General features: G+C 43.2%; 1 protein-coding gene across 15 annotated transcripts in view; it reads left to right on the forward strand.

The window, feature by feature from the left end:
* Positions 1–19,530, forward strand: part of DISP1 (dispatched RND transporter family member 1) — a 174,214-nt gene that overhangs the window by 142,493 nt on the left and 12,191 nt on the right. For 12 of the 15 annotated variants that reach the window (XM_045076689.1, XM_045076687.1, XM_045076688.1 and 9 more), the window contains 4 exons: positions 12,329–12,358; positions 17,680–17,803; positions 18,564–18,691; positions 19,421–19,518. In XM_045076689.1, coding sequence (XP_044932624.1) covers positions 12,329–12,358; positions 17,680–17,803; positions 18,564–18,691; positions 19,421–19,518 — 380 coding nt within the window. Of the gene's footprint in view, positions 1–12,328; positions 12,359–17,679; positions 17,804–18,563; positions 18,692–19,420; positions 19,519–19,530 lie in introns of those variants that run through there. The other 3 variants (XM_045076691.1, XM_004781792.3, XM_013050634.2) reach the window with 3 other exon arrangements.

The raw sequence follows: 19,530 nt of genomic DNA on the forward strand, positions 1-19,530 counted from the left end.
CTACCTCATTTCCCTGCTGTCTGTGTCCTATCCACGCTGCACTCAAACACAGTGGTGGTGGAAATGCCAGCGGTAATGAGTCTATCTTGCAATTTTGAAGGGTAACATGCCCTTTATGGAGGAGCTGTCCGGATAGGACCAGCTGCTTCAGATGTCAGTTTGCCCCGACGCCCCTGAGGGTTTGTAATATGTAATTAGACTTCATGCCTGTCCTCTGTATGACCTGCAGGCTGACTGTCCCCCTTCCCCTTTCCCGGTGATACCCAGACCGGTGACACCCATCTCCTTTCTTCTCCTGAGTTCTGTGGTTCACAGCCCCCACTTATGACCCATCCGTACACCGTTTTCTCTCAGTAGCCCCAGAGTGCTTCTGCTCTTCCTGAGTGCTATGACCATCCTGCCTCTGTGCTGCTCACTGAGCCGCTTTTTCCTCTTCCCATACCTTTTCATTGTGGTTTTCCTACCCGCTCTTGTCTGTTAAAGATTTCAGATCCCCGGAGTGCCGGAGTGGTTCAATTGATGAAGTGTCTGTCCTCACCTTAGGTCATGACCCAGGGTCCCAGGATCAAGTCCCACATCAGTCTCCCTGCTCAGTGGGGACTCTGATTCTCCTTCTGCCTCTGTGCCCCCACCCCTGACAGCTTGTGCTCTCTGTTTCTGTCTGACAAATAAATAAATAAAATCTTTTTAAAAAATTTTTTTCAAATCCCCACTTCCTGCCCATATCTATCATGTGATGGATGTCTCTGTATTCACAGTAGCGTGTAGGACGTCCTCCTTCAAATATTCTGCTAAAGTATCAGAGGAGAGCACTTTGAAACCCTTAAATGGAAGCCTGGGTACCTTTGTTAATTAGACACAAGTAAGCATAGCTTATTGTAAGTAGATACCATTGACTTGGGCAAGATCGTGAATTTTGGAAGAAACTAAAATGTGAAGAAACAGAACAATATGGATTTTTTAAAATAACCTACTCAGAAGTAGCATAAATGGCAGAAAATTGAACCAAGAGTACCCTTGATGGACGAGGTTGTGTTGCTCATCAGAGACAAAGGGCCAGTGGATGCTCATCTGTGAGCCATCCACTGAAATGTTACTAGGGCTTCACCTTTACATATTTTCCTAAGTTTGAGCAAAGCTAAATTTTATTCCAGGTTTGACCTGAAACTTTTCTCTTCAGCTGTCTTTAAAAAAGGCAGCCCTTGAGGCAAAACTCAGAGTGTGGTGAGGGAAGCCTGAACGTTGCTTACCTGTGGGGGCAGAGTATGGCAATTGGTCGGAGGGAGCACCGGCGAGCTTCCTGGCCTGCTGGGGGGTCTTGTATCCCAACCTGAGTGGGAGACACACGGACATGCACATGCATGAAAATCCATCAGGTCCAACACTTACACTTTGTGCCTCTTACCGACAAGCTGGGTGAAATAGGAATGATGTAAGGCCTTTGAAAAACTAAAATGTCCTTTCCTCATTTTTGAATACAGGGAGGGTATTCCATTCATTCTTCTCTTCCTGGTTATGCAGCAGGAGGGGTAAAGAGGCAGGAGGAAGGGGCGCCTGGGTGGCTCAGTGGGTTAAAGTCTCTGCCTTCGGCTCAGGTCATGATCCCGGGGTTCTGGGATTGAGCCCCGCATCGGGCTCTCTGTTTCACAGGGAGCCTACTTCCTCCTCTCTCTCTGCTGTCTCTCTGCCTACTTGTGATCTCTGTCTGTCAAATAAATAAATAAAATCTTTAAAAAAAAAAAAAAAAAAAAAAATTAAAAAAAAAGAGGCAGGAGGAAGGCATGGGGTGCTTTCCTCCAAGACTTTGTCATCCTCCCAGCTCCACCTGCGCCCCCCCCCCCCCCCGCACCCAGCCCCGACTCATCCCCTTGCTGTTTGTGTGGATAAATGTTTTCCAGGATTTGAAGAGAACACACCACGTGCTCCACAGCTGCATTTTTATTCAGAAGCAGAAGGGTAGAGCCTTTTGTGACACGATCACATTCTTGCCCAGTTTGCTTTCCTGCTAGCATCTCTTGTCGGCTACCCATCTTCCCGTCGTGGTGCTTGAGAGTAGAAACTATTTTCTGCCTTTTCCTCCTCAACAAGTGCCTAGTGAATTGGAGCTTCTAGGGTGGAGAAGAGATGGCAAAAGGAATGATTCAGTAATATGGAGACATAAAGAGCCATCCATGTGGAGACAGTAACACATCTTTTCCATCCATCTGTTGAAGGCCTTACAATAGAACTAAGCCAAGATTATAAAAAGATTGCAATTTTCCATATGGAAGAGCCAGATTTAGGGCCAGGAGGAAGGAACAGAGAGGGTGTTTCTAACGTTTCTGACATGAGAGAGTCTACATGTGTAGGGCTTTTCTTCCAAAATACCTCATCCTATGACAGAAGTCAGGTTCGGGGAAACGTACTGCTCTCAGTTGACTTAGAACGGAAAGTACGTTTACTTTGTGAGAAATTGCTTCATATTAGGAAAGCATCTGGGAGTCTGCTGTAATTCTCCCTCTGGGACTCATGCCGTTATCCTGTTAGGAAGTGGTTCTGAGTGAGCTGAGGGCTTCTGAAATCTCCTTCAGGACCTTAGTTCTGGGCTGTAACGTAGGATGCACACATCCCTGGAGAACTGCAGTCCTCTCGTTAGCCCTGCTGTTCTCTCCCTCTCCAGAGTCACTGTGAAGTCACGGATACAGCAGTAACACTGTAAACCCATTAGTTCTCTCAAGGGAGTAGGATTTCCTAAGTTCGCTCTGTCCCAGCTCTTGTCTGTCCTGAAGCCAAAATAACAAAAACAGTGTGATTCTGTGAAAACCATGGAATCTGTGGACCCACCAGGATAGATCAGACAGACCTCGGTATACATAAAACCTCACTAAAGTAAAACCTCTTGATGACTCTGTGGGCTTCTGACTTCCACCCAGCTCTCAGTCTCAAATGGAGCCTAACATTTGCTGCTGCTTCTGACAAAAGCCTGGAGGAGATGGGAGGTGTTTTCCTGACCCAGTATCCCCAGATCTTGCTAAGGTGAGTGCCCACTCACCGAGAGATTCTTGCACCACTAGCATAGGCTACGAAGGCCATCGTCAGTCAGGAGCCACAGCTATCACCACTGACAGTGAACCCATGTGAACAGCTGCACAGATGTGCCCAGTGGGTCTGGGGGCCTCAACAGCTGCTACATGATCATCTTGCTGTCATCACATGTGTTTTATGAAAATGAACATTTAGACCCTCGTTTCCCCTGAAAGCAGAGCTTTGCAGAAGATGACGGCCAAAGCATCATGAAGTAATGGGGCTGGCCTCAGTTACTGAGGGGAAATTGGGAAGAACACAGACATCTGGGTCAAAGGTCACTCTTCAATGGTAAAAGTAGTTCCCGAAATTACAAAGGAAAGTTGCAACTATGGAAATTTTAAGATGCGTGTCCAAAAATCATGTTAAATACAGACCAGACAGCAAGTAGGAAAAATAGTTGCCATAACTGTGATGTTTCCCAGCTGTCACCAGGTTCCCATACGTGAGTGGGAGAGATGTGTGTGCGTACATGTGAACACACAATCACGTGGACATGCCAAAGAGAGGAGTGTGTGATTACCGCTGTGTGTATATGTTAAATAAATCATCATACCTGCAATAGTACACCATATGGCTACAGAATGTTTTGTTTTCGGGAAGTTTTAATTCCTTAGGAAAAGCTCATAATCTGAGGTGATGACATGTTACATATCCAATTGTGCCCTAACTGTGTGTGTTCGACATGTAGATTTAGGCACAAAGGAGAACATATTGAAAGGAACTAGATCGAAAAGAATATAGAGGTTAGATCTTTGTAGTGAGAGTGTCGATGATTGCTTTTCCTGCATGATTTTCTGCATTTTCAGGCTTTAAAAACATAAGTATGTTCATTTTACAATTGGAAAACAAAACCAACATTAAAACAGAAAATATATCTCCCCTCAAAGCTTTGCCCTTCCTTTGAAGGTTGAAGTTCTAGGGTGCCTGGGTGGCTCAGTCAGTTTAACGTCTGCCTTTGTCTGGGGTCATGATCTCAGGGTTCTAGGGATTGAGTCCAGCTGAGCAGGGAGCCTGCTTCTCCCTCTGCCTCTACCTCTCCTCTGTTTGTGTATGCTAGCTCATTCTCTCAAGTAAATAAAATAAAATCTTTTAAAAAAATAGTAAGTTTTGTCCATTCTAAAATAGGAACTTTAAGTGAAAAAGCCCATCAAACTAATTTGTTTAAATTTTTTTAAATGAATATTTTATGCTGCCTTTCTGTAATAGTAGGTGGGAGACTCAAGTGAGGGACTTATGGAAAGTCTGAATGCTCTTACATGTCAGCTGCACTGGGGACACCACTACCCTTGAGCGTCTGGGGTCCCTGCAGTCTCCCTGTGACACTCGCCCACTCAGGCATGTGCTGCTGACCTCATGGTTTGCACCTGCATACTCATCTGAAGCCAAAATGTGGGGAGTCCTCCTACCAAGCCCCTTTTTTTTAGCACCTTTTTCATTCAACCATCAATTTAGTGGTTTACAATACATCTCTCTCACTTGCTGTTCACATGAAGAGTCAGCATTATTTTTCAAAACATTTTAAGACACGAGTTCTTCCCTCTCTTGTGGAAGATCATTTCCATTGATTATTCACATGACGATTTCAGCCTCGAACTCTGATTGGGGGCGCCTGGCTTTCCAGCTCTTGTCGGATGACTTGGTGTTCAGATACCCAGGTAGTGATCTGAAGGATCTAAAGCTCCACAGAATACAGCAGAATTTCAAAGCAGGAGAGGGCTTTAGAAATGATAGAATCCAGTTCTGTTTATTGTACAGAAGAAGAGGCTGAAGTCGGAGAGCTTGGGGCCCTCACTTAGCCCCCTGTTAATCACAGGCTTCCTGACCTGCCATCATGATCTTCTTGTTACACTGTCCTCAGGATACATGTCCAGACTCTGTCCAGACTCTGTTCTGTGGTGTTTGGGTGTCATTGGCATAGAGTCTGCACCACTCGGAGCCAAACACAGCGGCCCAGAAGTTTCTGCCTCGCTGCTGTGGTGCTTCTCACTGTGGCCTGAGAACAGGTGGGCCCCGCCACGCTGGGCTCTTCCTCATGTTCCCTCAGAAAATTCCCATTTGTTCTCGTCAGATTCCTTTCAGCTTAGTTGATTTTTTTAACCTTGGACTTCCGGCTGAGAAGGAATCTCTTTTCTATCCATATTATTTTTACAAAAGCTGACCTTGTTTGGGTTTTGCTTTGATCTTTATTGGATCTTTTGGCAGTGGAGTTATGTAAATTTAGTTTCTAAGCTACAGATAAATGTGAGCAAATGTGGTTAAGAAAATTTTGTTTCTCTATATACTGGTGTTCTTAAAAGCATAACGAAAGAATTTCTGTGGATGGTGAGCACTGGCCTGTCCTCCTGGCCTGCACAATGAAGATGTCACAACAGCTGCGAGGTATTGCTTACACTGTCGGAATTCATTTTGATACAGTAGATTTTTATCATTTTTGTAACTCCCCCTCAAAGGTTTTTTTGTTTTGTTTTGTTTTTTAAGTAGCAGGTATGACTTTCAACCTTCAATACTCAAACTTGTATGATAAAGAGTAATTTTGTAGAGGCAATGTAATCCCAAATATGTGGGAAATGAATTTTAAGAAAGGTGAATGATGTGTGTTGTAATTTTGAGCTCAAATAATTGTTTTCACGGTGAACCAAATATGGACAAGTCAAACCCAAAACTGGGGACCAGGAGAACTTGGAGGAGGAGGTGACCAACAGGTTAGTGAAGGATGTTTGTGTTTCTGCTATGGTCTCTGTCTCACCAAGGAGGGCCCTGTCCTCGTGGAAAACTGACAACTTCGACTTAAATTCAGATGTCCCTTCACTGAGGTCGTGATTAACATACATGCTATTATTTAATATAATTTGAATAGTTTGTCGAGAAAATGCAGAAATGGTTTTCCTTTTTTATAGATAAGATCCATAGAATTTTGAAAGTGAGAAGTGTTTCTGTGTCTTAATGAGAGTGATTAAATGTATTTGTTGAACCAGGTTTAATGTCAGTCTCAAACACGTGCTTACAAAACTGTGCCCTCAACCTCCAGACCAGACTTTCGGACAATCTCGCCATCCAAATCGTCACTAACTTCTCTTCCATGGGCCCTACTGCTATTTAAGTTCATTCTATAAAGATGCTCAATGTCGTTTTAGGCATTTCTGATTGTAGGTCATCATAAAGGAATATTAACACCACTGAGAATGGAAGTGTGTTCTAAGGCACTTAGTATGTATTTTCATAAATATATATGGTATGACCAGAAAACATTCTGGTGAAATGCTGAATAAAGCAGGTTGATCCATCCTAAGAATTTTTATCCCCGTATTCATTAGATTTTTCACTAAAGGAAGCTAGAAGTTATTCTTTTTCTTTCTCCCATTGCTGTGCTCCTAGAACACTCACTAGCTCTGAGCCAGGGCTCCCGGAGTCTTCAGTGCTTCTCCTTGGGGTTCACCCTGTACTCCAGCCCTAGATCATTCATCCTAAAATAGAGTTTTCGGCCCCACAGCAGCCCTTGCCTCATTAGGCTGCCCCCAAACTGTCGCTGTGACTCAACTCCTTCTGCTTGGGAAGGTCCTGCACAATGTGTGAAGTTTGCTTTCCGTCCGCCTCCTGTCACCTCTCTGAGCCCAGCCATCCCCCCAAGACCTCACTCATATTCTGCTTCTCGGATCCAGTTCAGCGCTATTCTCAGGATTACTCTGTCCTCACCTTATCTCCCTGTTCCCTGTCCACTCTATGTTTGCCCCATACCTTTAAGTTCTGCTTCTTTTCTTGTATTATTCTCCAGCTATTTTTGTCTGGATGTCATATCTTCCTGGCAACTCTCCAAGGCAGTCGCCCTGGCTGGGACTGTGTAGGTCCTGCCCCAAGGCTACTGAAGCCTATCCCTGGTGAGGAGCCTGGGACCCTGGTCTCATTAAGCCTCCAAGGGATTCATTCCGTTTACCATCAGATTACTTGTCACTTAAACCATGCAGTAAATGTTTGAACTGAGCAGAACTACCAACTTCATATTAAATGGATTTTAAGTTCTTTGAAAATTATGATCTGTGTGTAGTGTTACCTCTTTTCATCTAGTATGTAGTTAGTCAGGATTCTGTATCAGTGAGAGAAATTTTCAAATAAAATATTTCAGTCACACATACCTAAATGAACAGGTTCCCAATTTCTCTTTATAAAAATTCTTTCTCTTCTGTTTAATTATACAACCGATTCACGAATACATTCTCATGAATTCAAAAATGCAAAGTAGGGCTCATCCTTGATTCTTTCCCCCAGGGTAAAGAGGGCTATTGATTTGCTGAGTTCCCCTCCAAGTTTTTTTTAATACATTTACATATTTAGGGGACCGAGGCTGTGTGGCTCAGTTGGTTGAGCATCAGACTCTTGGTCGTGATCGAGGTCATGATCTCAGGCTTGCGAGATCAAGTCCTGTGTCAAGCTCTGCGTTCAGCACGGAGTCTGCTCGAGATTCCCCCTCCCTTTACCCCTCCCCACTCTCTCTCTGAAAGAAAGAAAATCTTTTTAAAAAAAGACAATTTCCTCATACTCAAGCATTTAATATGTACTGAATGTCTTTGTTAATATTTATAAAGCGCTTGGTGTTTGTGAGATGGTCTTTAAGCAGCGGTCCTCCACTGCTAGCCCTTTCATCTGCCCACATGGTTCATTCTGTGCTTTGTGTGGTAGCTGGAGCTCCTTGGTGGTAACAACTCCAAATGCAAAATGACCCACATGGAGTGGATGTCTGCAAGCATTCAGGACGTGCATCACCCCAGCACACCCAGCTCTGGTATGTGAACATCCAGGGTGCTTGTTTCATCTTCTCGAAGCACCCAAGGGTCCCTGAGATGATCTGTGCAAACACTGGAGGACAAAGAATGCTTTTGCTTTTGTTGGAAATCTTTCAAGAACACTCATCAGGGTGTGGATTCTTTACTTTAAGGTACTTGCTTCCTCACATACCAGCGCTGGACTGAAAAGTTACTATTTGCAAACTGCCATCTTTTACAAACAGGCAATATGGCACAATCCAGGGGGACAATTGAGAAAAGAACATGCTACTTTAGGCACTTTCTTACTTAAATTTGACTACAGCCACAAAACAGAAAGTATATTTCCTTCAAAGCATTTTCACTCTTCAGAAATATGCAAAAAGCTGTCAGTGTTAACCAGACTTAGGATCATTGTGCAGTGAATCCAAATATTGATCATAAGCTTGTACTCCTGAAACTAATATTATATGTTAGTTATACCTCAGTTTTTTCAAAAAGAGGGAATGGAACAGAGTGGAGAACCCAAAAGTAAGCCCAGGCTTAAACGGTTAATTAGCCTTTGACAACAGAAACAAGAAAATCTGATGCGGAAAAGACAGTCTCTTCAACAAATGGTGTTGGGAAAACTGGACAGCTGCATGAGGAAGAATGAAACTAGGCCACTTTCTGACACCATACACAAAGATAAACTCAAAATGGATTACAGACCTAAATGTGAGACCTGAAGCCATAAAAATCCTAAAAGAAATCATTAGCAGGAAACTCTTTGACATCAGCATTAGCAACATTTTTCTAGATATATCTCCCGAGGCAAGAGAAACAAAAGCAAAATTAAACTATTAGCATTACACCAAAGTAAAAAGCTTTTGCCTTTTTAGCTTTGCCAGCAAAGGAAATCATCAACAAAATGACAAGGCCATCTACTAAACAGAAGAAGATATTCACAAATGGTACATCTAATGCCATTAGGGCTTAATATCCATTTTAATTATTAATAATAATTAATGGATATTAATATCCATTAATATAATTAAGCTTAATAAGGGCTTAATATCCATAATGTATGGAGAGCTTACACAGCTCAATACCAAGAAAATCCCAAATAATTCAGCTAAAAAATGGGGCAGAGGACCTGAATAGACCTTTTTCCAAAGAAGACATCCAAATGGCCAACATGAGAAGATGCTCAACATCACTGGTCATCAAGGCAATACCAATCAAAACCACAGTGAGCGATCACCTCACACCTGTCAGGCTGGCTAAAATCAACAACACAAGGAACACCAGTTGCTGGCCAGGATGTGGAGAAAGGGGAGCCGTCATGCACTGTTGGTGGGAATGCAAACTGGTGCAGCCGCTGTGGGAAACAGTATGGAAGTTCCTCAGAAAGTTCAAAATAGAGCTCCCCTACAATCCAGTAATGGCACTGCTGGGCATTTATCCAAAGCAAATGAAAACCCTGATTTGGAAGGAAACATGCATACCATGTTTATCTCAGCATTATCTACAGCAGCAAGGATACAGAAGAGCCCAAGTGTCCATCACGTAATGAATGGATAAAGAAGATGTGGTAGTGGGGCTCCTGGCTGGTTCTGTCGGTAGGACATATGACTCTTAAGACTCTTGACCTCAAGGTTCTCAGTTCAAGCCCCACATTGGGTGTGGAGATTACTCAAAAAAATAAATAAAATACTGCAGTTTTAAAAAATAATTTAAAAAAGAAAATGTGGTCAGTATGCGCGCGCGCGTGCACACACACACACACACACACACACACACACACACACACACCCTGGAATATTACTTAGCTATAAAAAAGGGTGAAATCTTGCCATTTGTAACAACATGGATGGATCAAAGGGTATTATGCTGAATGACATAGTCAGCTAGAGAAAGGCAGTTATCATATGATTTCATTCATATGTGGAGTCTAAAACACAAAACAAACAAGAGCAGAAACAGAGCCGGTTGCAGAGGGAAGGAAGGTGAGGAATGGATGATGGGGAGAGGGAAGTCCGGTTTCCAGGAATGGGATGAATAGGTCCCAGGAGGAACGGCACAGCACGGGAACACAGTCAGTGCTGTTGTCACAGTGAAGAGCAGTGACAGATGGTAGCCACACTCATGTGACTGCAGCGTAACGCACACACTTGTCACGTCAGCGTGTCACGTGCCTGACACTAATGTCACAGCCTGTGTCAGCTACACTTTAACTTAAAAAATAAATAAGAAAAAATATAAATAAATAATGCAGTTTTCCCCCATGGCTTTGATGTTCCCAACCGCTAAAAAGAATGACTTAGAATTTGTGAAGCCTGACACTGTCTCTTTCTAAGTTGTGATATTAATTCTGGAACTTTGTCAACAGGAGCAATCTAGATGGATGGGTGGCAGGTTTATGGTTTCCTAACCTCCTTTCCCTCACCCTGCAATCTCCTACTCTATCCCCAGACATTGTTACAAGAGAGAAAACACAAGGGAAACAAAAACACCATTTATAGCTTTTCCACATTTTTCCTTTCTTGTTAACTTTCCTCTCATACTTCTTTTTTTCTATTGCCTTTTTAAAGACTTCCCTTGCCTCTCTATCTGCCTCAACCCCATCACGGAGACACCCCTACTCCATACCTCCGTGCCGCCTTCCTGAGGACTTTGCGGCTCCTTAGTTGTGCCCTTGACCGAGCGATGTGCATACAGCACAGTTCACTGCCATCGGGGTCCTGGAGCCACAGTCCCCAACTGTTCTTGTTCTCAGGTGTGAGGTGCCCAGCAGCTTACTCCTAATTGCCAGGGTCCGACTGACATAGTTACAAAGTGCTTTCTTATGCAGATTAGAGCTTTGCCTATAATGATGTTTTTGTCACCCACTCGTGTACAGAAATGCATTCTGGAACTGGTCATCTGGGAATGGCACACAACCCAATCTCATCCCTGGGACTCTGTCACCGAGCAAATGCCATCTGCTTTGTTTTTTTTTTTTTTTTATCCCATTGAAAGAGGCCAAAACCTAACCAAAGAACAGGCAGGTGTTCCCACCTGAGATTATTTCTGTTTGTTTGGTTTTGGCTGTGAGTTTACGTATTAAAGGTGAATGAATTCTAAAAAAGACTATTTTGCTCTGTAATAAAGGTTAGATTTGCTTGTTTTTAGAATTGTTATTTATCAACGCAATACTGAGATTAGATAAAACTCATCCTGCAGGTTGTATTAGGTAGAGATTAAAAGCAAATTGGAAGGATTTTACAGATGGAAGAAGACAGCTTCTAGTGGATGGAAGTGCAGGGAATGCCTTGCGGGCCTCCTCTGCAGGTGCCCTGTAGTGAGAGGCGGCCAAAGAACCATCACCAATGGCGAAATCAGATGGGTCTCGTGTCTGCCTGTTGTCATATCATTTCACACATCCACTTGTTGTGTCAAAGGGATTTCATGTGTTCCCACGAGGTATCTTGGTGGTAACCCGTTTTCCTTATACAATGGATCTGACATCTCTACTTCTCTAAATATCACACAAAATGAAGTCTTTATTCAAGCAGAAAGAATGTGAGGAGTCTCTGCCTCTAGGAAGTAAACTAGTCATAGATCCATGAATTTATCTGTTAAAAAAAGAAGTTAGTGGGGGTGAGTAGGAGGAGAGAGAAAATTTACATTTGTTATGACCCAAAACCTATAGAATAAACTATCATTTCTCTGTCCCAAAGTCGTGGCTCTGAGGGTCACTCTAGACCTAGAGACAACAAAGTCTGTTGGGTTCAGGAGGTCGTTTAAGGATGTATGATTTGAACACTGTGAGTAAAATACTAAGGGTTCAGATACAAGTGATTTGCTTCTTTGTTCAGTGCCTTACTCTCCCGCTCTGTAAAAGTGGTTTTCTCTTCAGGCTCAAGAGAAGCTTCATCACTGGTGTTCAGGTAGCCTGTTCTTTAAAAACCAGGGTGTGGAGGCACTAAAAGCTACCAGCCACCAGTACACTTTCAATGGACTAATTGAATGGTTTATGAATTCTATCTCAATAAAGCTTTAAAAACGAATATGTAATTATAATGAAAATATGGTGTTTTGCTTTTTGGGTAGATTTACCCTCCAGATTAAATATTCCTCATAACTTCTTGAGTAGTGGCTGTTTTGAATGAAAGCCCCTTTTGAGCCCTTCACTGATGCCATGGTGTCGCTCCTTCCCACTGTGCCCTCAGGTCCGTGGCATCCACACACCTCTGCCCCTAGCATCTGACGAGTGTGCTTATCCAACCTGTGCATGTCGGCTGTGCCTTTTCATGTAATTGTGTCATTTAATTCAGTTGTCAAGTCATCCATTTTATATGTCCACGTCCTGGGCAGCTGCTCTGACACCCTCCCCTTCCTTACCCGTCCCCTCCCTCCGCCCAGTGTGTGGGGACTCCACCTGCATCTCCACCTTGTGCCTTCACACAATGCCAAGTGCACATAAAAAGCCTTCATGTTATGATGTCTTGTTTCTGATTGCTTTTCCTCTGCTTTTTTTTCAGACCGTGCAGACCTTTCAAATTACCAAGAAGGTAAAGTAAGCTGTATCATCTCCTTAAATGATGAAGTTAGTTGCATACTTTTCTCTTCAATCCTTTGTTCACATTTTGCTGCTGTTTCTGCCTTTCTCATTCATATTTTTATGAAGGAAAAGTACATTTCCTCTGACTTGGCTTATTGAGTAATCCTCACTCCCAAAGGAAGTTTGACCTGAAGGTAGAAGTTTAGTCTTTAGATTCTGTTTGTGTTTAACAATCTATATTGGCTCCTTCCATGGGTCCCTTCCTTCTTTTCTTACTTGCCAAGGACAGAATCGCTGTTCTCCTGCCTGCCAGCAGTTGAGTTTGTAGCCCTTTGTTCCAGATAGGTTGTCTGTGTTTCTTCCACAAAATGTGGTTACCATATTAAAATGGAGGTATTCTTTCATGTGGAAATTTTGAAGTTTTATCTTTTCAGTCAAAAAGCAGAATGTTAAATGGGTGTTTCTTTTAAAAAGCCTGGTGATGTGCTTGTAGGTGGTGGTTCCAGATGTAGGTGACTATGAAATCTTTGAAACTCACCTGCTAGGGAAGCACTGATGACCAAACCCTTATCCTCTCTTTTGAGTAGAATTACTACATAAATTTTCATTTGTAAATTCCCTTTCCATTTAAAAATTACTTATTTTTAAAAATTGTGCTAAAATAGAGTATAAAATCTGCCGTTTTAACCATGTGCAAGTTCACAGCTCTGTGGCTCCCAAGTTCAAGTCACTGTGGGGCATGGCAATGGTCACCTCCAGAACTGCCTTTGCCCTGCAGAGCAGAGACTCTGCCCCCATTAAATAGCACTGCCCATTCCTCCCACCCCCAGCCACCGGTGCCACTGTCTACTTTCCAACTCTATGAAATGGACCCCACTGACACCTCCCGTGAGTGCAGCCCCATGGTTTCTATCCTGTTGGGACTGGCCCATGTCACTCAGCAGGATGCCCTCCATGCTCATCTGTGCAGTGGCAGAATGTCCTTCCTTCCAAAGGCTGAATGACCGTCCATTGACTGGATAGACTGTGTTTATCCAAGGGAGAGGTTATAGAACTAAATATGGCATGTTGGGAAATGAATTTCCATTTTTCTACAAATAATAGAGCCCTCTGTAGTGACTAAGAGTTTTGCATTTTGATGACATTCATTTGTGTTTTTTCTTTTATTAGATTGGTATTTTTACAGGTCCTTATGTCTTCTTTTCAGTACCTATACATACAAATAGAACTTCTTCAAAAAAGCCTTTTCTGATTCCCTTGCACTAGCTGAAAGTAATCCCTGTTGAATTCACAAAATATTTATCTGTATCCCTCTAAAAACACATACTTCTTTACTTGGTTTTGTAAGTACTTGTAAAGTTGTCTGATTTTCTGTATCAGGTTCTGCGTCCCTTAATGGTGAGGTTTGCATCTCCCATGTTTTTACTCCTTGACACCAGCGTCACCTTATTCTGTGACGCTAACAGCATTGACTTTGTTACTTCCAAACAAAGAGAGAATTCTGTATCCTATGTTCTTCTGGGAAATTCCACAAGTTTCGGTCAGTCCTCCCACTAAACTGATAGCTGATATCACTAGGAAAACTATGATTAATAACATTTTGAAATGCTTGCCCTTAAGGGACAAGATAAATAAGGAATGGTTAAGAGAAATAGAAGGGAAAAGAAAAACAAGGAAAAAGAAATTTTCAGGAAGAAAGTGTTAAATACCACCAAAGTGTTAAATAACTGAAGTGTCAAATACCGCTCAATTGAGGGCGAATGGAAACCGAAAAGAGGACTAGTCTGTTGGCTTTGGCAGGTTCAAAAGAGCGCAGCCAGGCTGCAAGGGGTTATGGGTTGGGTATTCAGTCGGGAAGGGGGGCCTGGGTCCAGGACACTCACACTGTGTGAAGCCCTAATTTCTGCTCAAAGGGAAGGAAGAAAGGAGAGCCTGTTTCTAGAGAAGCCAGGAATGGCAGAGGAAAACAGCTTTGTGAGCTAAGAGAGGAAAATACCCTGTGGAGGCCCATTGTGGTACAAATGGCCCATTTAGAACTGGCCCCTACACCATGGCCCCAAGCAAAGGTTAACCCTGAAAGACACTTCATGAATTTGTTGGGACAGTTACTTCAGGATCTCTGAGCGTGCAGCAGGATACTCGTGCAAACTGCCATGTGGGTGACAGCCTGAGCCAGGAAGCCAGCTGCACGCCTGCATGGATCCCCAGCTCAGCTGCAACACGTGTCCCTGTCCTGTAGAAGGGACAAGTGCCTCCAATCTGTGTCTTCTCTGGGACTTAGCATCCTGCAGGGCCTCCCAGAGAGCTCCTCCCTATCACCAGCTGGGAAACGCTGAGGTACAGAGGCCAAAGGCATCTGCAGTTATGCTGTGGTAGCATCTGGAAGTTTCCAGAACGAGAGTGGGCACAAGCAGGACAGGACTACGTGACAGCAGGAGGAGGTATCACAGTCAAAGCAGTGGGCCTTTTGACACATCTTTCCCACACATGTGGTTCATTTTTCAGAAACATAATGCACAAATACTTTATTCTTTTTACTTAGGTACCATACAGGCCTTGAACCCAGGCTCATCAGGAGTGGGATTAGTGAAAAATGTAATGGTGACATTTATAGGCCATATTTAATTTCCTTGCTTCTCTGGTTTTCCTGCTTTATTAGATTTTTATCTTAGTATTACAACGTTGTCTGGGTTTCATATTGTACATGTGACTTGTGTTTCTCACGTGGTCCCCAAGGCTAAGCAATATCCAGTGCAGGCAGCAGTCATGAGGTATCGAGGAGAGACCCTTGTGGATGTACCCCCACGCAGTGCTCAGTGGGGTGACTCCAAGAAGTGTGAACAGTATCTCAGGAGAGCTTCGCCTGTGAGACACGCGCTGCAGGAGGAGGGAGTTGGAGCCTCTAAACCTCTCTTAGGTTTGGAAGAAGCGTACGGCCATCACTAATGCCATGAAGTTTCCATGTGCAATCCATGCACACACATGGATTTCCTCCTAGGACAGGAAAATCAAACCCCAGTGTGCTCAAGGGAAGAAAAGCAACGATTGAAAGGGGTGTTCAGGTTGTGTGTGTGTGCAGACTTTTCAGAACACAAAACAAGAAGTCATCTGGGGAAATTGACCCACGGAGAGAAAACGAAGCACTTCCAGGCCCAGTGCCCTCTGCTGTTAATGCGTTTGTAGGTAAGAAGGCAGAATTTACGGTCCATTTGCAAGGAGATTGGTCCATTCAAAGTATAGGGAGTAATTGTCTAAGCCTGGGGCCATTTTCATTTCACAGAGCTGATATTTTAAAGATCTAAAATGTAAAGGACTCTTTCTTGTTAAGGCTGAAGCCAAGAACAGAAAGTCTCAAGGGTGCTGTTGACAAAGGACTAGATTGCTTCCACACTCATTGCTTTCATCCTGAGTTTGCATTTGGCGGAGGAGGAAACAGAGTCCGGGGAGACTATCAGCACTTGGCGTGTTCTGGAAACAGTGTGTACCTTTGAACAAGCCAAATCAGCCTCCGTGATTTATATGTTTTCATTACATTCAGAATTGTGTTCCAAGGATCGTCCATCTTATCTGGCATAATTTTTCCAGAGTGAGTTGTTAAATTCAGAATTTGCAGGCTTGTGAGTAATACTCAGACTTGGGGGCCTATGGATCTCGGTGGTTTTGCATCATGAAATGAACTGTTAGTGTGGATTAGATATTCAGTGTAAAATGTGAATTTGGGGGTGCACACTCTTGTTGCAAGTGGACTTAGTCCTGATGTGTTTTGTTTCTCTCGTGTTTGGAGCAAGAGACAATATCATGGTGATTGGGAGGCCCCTCTCTAGAGCCAGATGGCTGGGGCTCCTATTTGTGACTTTGTTATTGAGCTGCAACTGACATAGAGCATTATGTTAGCTTTGGGCACCCTACATGGCAACTCAGTATTTGTATGTATTGTGAAACGTTCACCACAGCAAGTCTGCATTGTATCTGCCATCACACAGAGGTAGAGAATTTTGTTTTCTTGTGATGAGGCCTGTTACAATCTTCTCTCTCAGGCCCTTTCACATGTGTAGTCCGGTGTTGCCAACAGTAGTCAGCATGCTGGCCCAGCTCCGTGACTCAGAGCACAGATCTGCAGCGCATCTCAAAAAGCTGTGAGAATTAAGTGAGGTGACACCTGTGACACGTAGGAGCCACTGGTAAGTGCAACCGATCATTCTTCCTGCTCCTGAGACGACCTTGAGAAGAACAACACTGAAAAATCCCTGGGCGAGTGTTCCCTTAAAGCAGAATTATGCTGTACTTTAATTTCCGTGTTAAAATTTCATTTGAAGTCAATACCCACAGAAAGCCAGATCCGTGGTGTTGAGTGATCAGAATGGAAACACAAGCAAACTTGTCTTGAAGACAAACAGCAGCTTTTCTGAGTGACGTTTAGAGCCTCTAGTCTTATTAAACCCGTGGTCTGACTTTAAAGAAATAACCCAGACACATAGAAGTAAGAAGCCAGAAACAGCCATCATAGCAGTCAAGTGAGCTAACATTGTCAAGGATTTGAAAGTAATTGTCCACAAGTGAAATTCTTCTTTTTTCTCTAATAAAAATTCAAGAAACCTGAAGTTGACAAGATACATTTTTGAATTTTTTGAAGAATTCTGTTCCATCAACTTCTGTTCAGCACAGAGCCCATTTCAAGATCTTCATGTGTCACTACAGTAAAACCCAGGATCTTACAGAAGGGAGGGACACCTAGAAGAAATGACTCCGACCTGGGGCAGGGTTGGTGACAGGGAAGGGAAACCGAGACCCCCCTGCTGAGGTTGGTTGGAGAGTGAAGGAAGGGGCAGGTACTCACAGGGCGCCTTCCAGAAGGTGCTGGTCCAGGTGCCAATACAACACTAAATGAATTCAGAAAACAGGTATCTTTCTCTCCTGGAACTGAGGCTGACATGTTCGTTATAGTTCCAGCTGGAAGGAAAGTGGCATATTTGTGGGAAGTTTTGGGTTTGGTTTGGTTATTCTGAAGATGGATACATGAGCCTCTTTGTGGGCTGAGTTCTCCGAGAACTGCCAGAGTACAAGGATGGTGAAACAAGTTCCAGAAGAGGCTGCAGGAGGATGGGTCCTGGGTTCCAGTATGTTCTCTCCCCACGTGAGGGTGTAGATTGGAGATCTCTCCAGGAACAGACATAGATGTGAAATGCTGTCTGTCTTATCATCTCACTGCATCTTTGATTGATAAACTCTAGGACTAGGTCTGAACAAGGAGGATTTAACACATTGCTCTCTCAGGCAGCAAGCCTCTATTGCTTCTAAGTGGCCTCCTGTGTGCTCCTCTCTGCTCTGCAGCTACGCATCCCTGATAGCTGACTGGCCCGTGGTGGTGCTGGGTATGTGCACTGTGTTCATCGTCGTCTGTGCCTTGGTTGGGGTGTTAGTGCCCGAGCTTCCTGACTTCTCTGATCCACTGCTGGTAAGGACAATTTAGCCCATCATATTGCTGTAGCCCACAGTTATCTCAAGAAATTCAGTATTTTAAAACGTGTAACATTATGTAATTTAGTATCCTGTTTCTTTAAAAACCTTCTCAAGCCATCAGGAGGAGCATGCAGCTCTCTTTCTGAAAAGTAAACCCTTGTCATCCTATTTTCAGGTTCTTAAAAAGTCAAGGAACTTGCTCGCCATTACAGACCTGGAAATTTTGCTTCTTGGCTCCCATGTTTAAGCTAAAAAGCAATAAAATGGAGAATCTGCATTCCATGAAAGTATTTTCATAAAGTCGTTAAGACTGAATGTCTCTTTTTCTTCCCTCTCCTCTGAGAAGTGAAAGAAATTTCAGTTTTACTAAGAGATAGCAGGGTCTGTTTTTAAGTAAGTGTTCCCATAAAACACTCTTAACGTGCACGTCATAATTCGATTACGCCGTAATTATCTTATAACATCAAAGTAAGTATTTGCTAATTGCTTAGGTATGATTTTGGAAGATAAGCTCCCAGATATGGTTATTTCTCTTTGCTGAGACAGGTCACACACCAGAGAACCAAACTGCCTTGTCATGGTGAACAGCAGCTGCCGTCTTGCTCAGTACTGTCCATTCCTGGGGCAGCCGCGAGGAGCGTCTGTGTTTCTGTTGAAAACCACGTGTTGCCCCAGCATTGCTTTCCCAAACTGCTGTAACCATTCATAGCCTGAAGAGAAATGCACTAATGGGAATTTGTAATATTTTGTCTCAGGGTTTTGAGCCAAGAGGGACTGCGATAGGCCAGAGATTGGTCACATGGAATAACATGGTGAAAAATACAGGATACAAAGCAACATTAGCAAATTATCCTTTTAAATATGCAGATGAACAAGCCAAAAGGTAATTGTTTATTAATTTTTACCCAAAACATTACTTGATCAATTCCGCTGTTAAGGATTGCCTAAGCAAGATGATTAAATGCCAGTGTGTGGCTCAAAACCCTTTGCCACTGAATTGGCTTACATTTTTGTTGTCTTTTAAGATTTTGTTGTATTAAGGTAAAAAAAAGAGAGAGAGAGGGGGCTTGGCTTTTTTTTTCTTTTACAGAAGTGAGAAAATGTTGGTTACTTATATTAATCCTTTTAATTTCTTTTTTTTAAGATTTTATTTATTTATTTGACACACACAGAGAGAGACAGTAAAAGAGGGATTACAGGGAGGGGGAGTGGGAGAGGGAGAAGCAGGCTTCCCACTGAGTGGGGAGCCCCATGCGAGACTCTATCACAGGACCCTAGGATCACAACCTGAGCCAAAGGCAGACACCTAATGACTGAGCCACCCAGGCGTCCCAGTCCTTTTAATTTCAATTAGGTCATGGCTGTGGTACACCATTACTGGTATCCTTATTGGCCTTAAAAAACTAGTACTTTATTTTTATATTTTTATGATTGCATTGTGGTGGACACACATAGTTTAGCTTCAGATATATAAGAGCAAGTCAACAAGTCTGCACCCTACACCGTGCTCGCCTCCGTCTGCCACCATGCAATGCTATTGCGACATTGTTGACTACATTCCCTGTGCTGTCACAAGTGCTTTATTGAAGATCACATTGTTGTTCCATTTCAGCCATCGGGATGATAGATGGTCAGATGATCACTATGAAAGAGAGAAAAGAGAAGTTGACTGGAACTTCCACAAAGACAGCTTTTTCTGCGACGTTCCGAGTGAGTGGCATC

Source organism: Mustela putorius, unplaced genomic scaffold (assembly GCF_011764305.1).
Source record: "Mustela putorius furo isolate JIRA1106 unplaced genomic scaffold, ASM1176430v1.1 tig00000179_pilon_pilon_pilon, whole genome shotgun sequence".
NCBI lineage: Eukaryota > Metazoa > Chordata > Mammalia > Carnivora > Mustelidae > Mustela > Mustela putorius.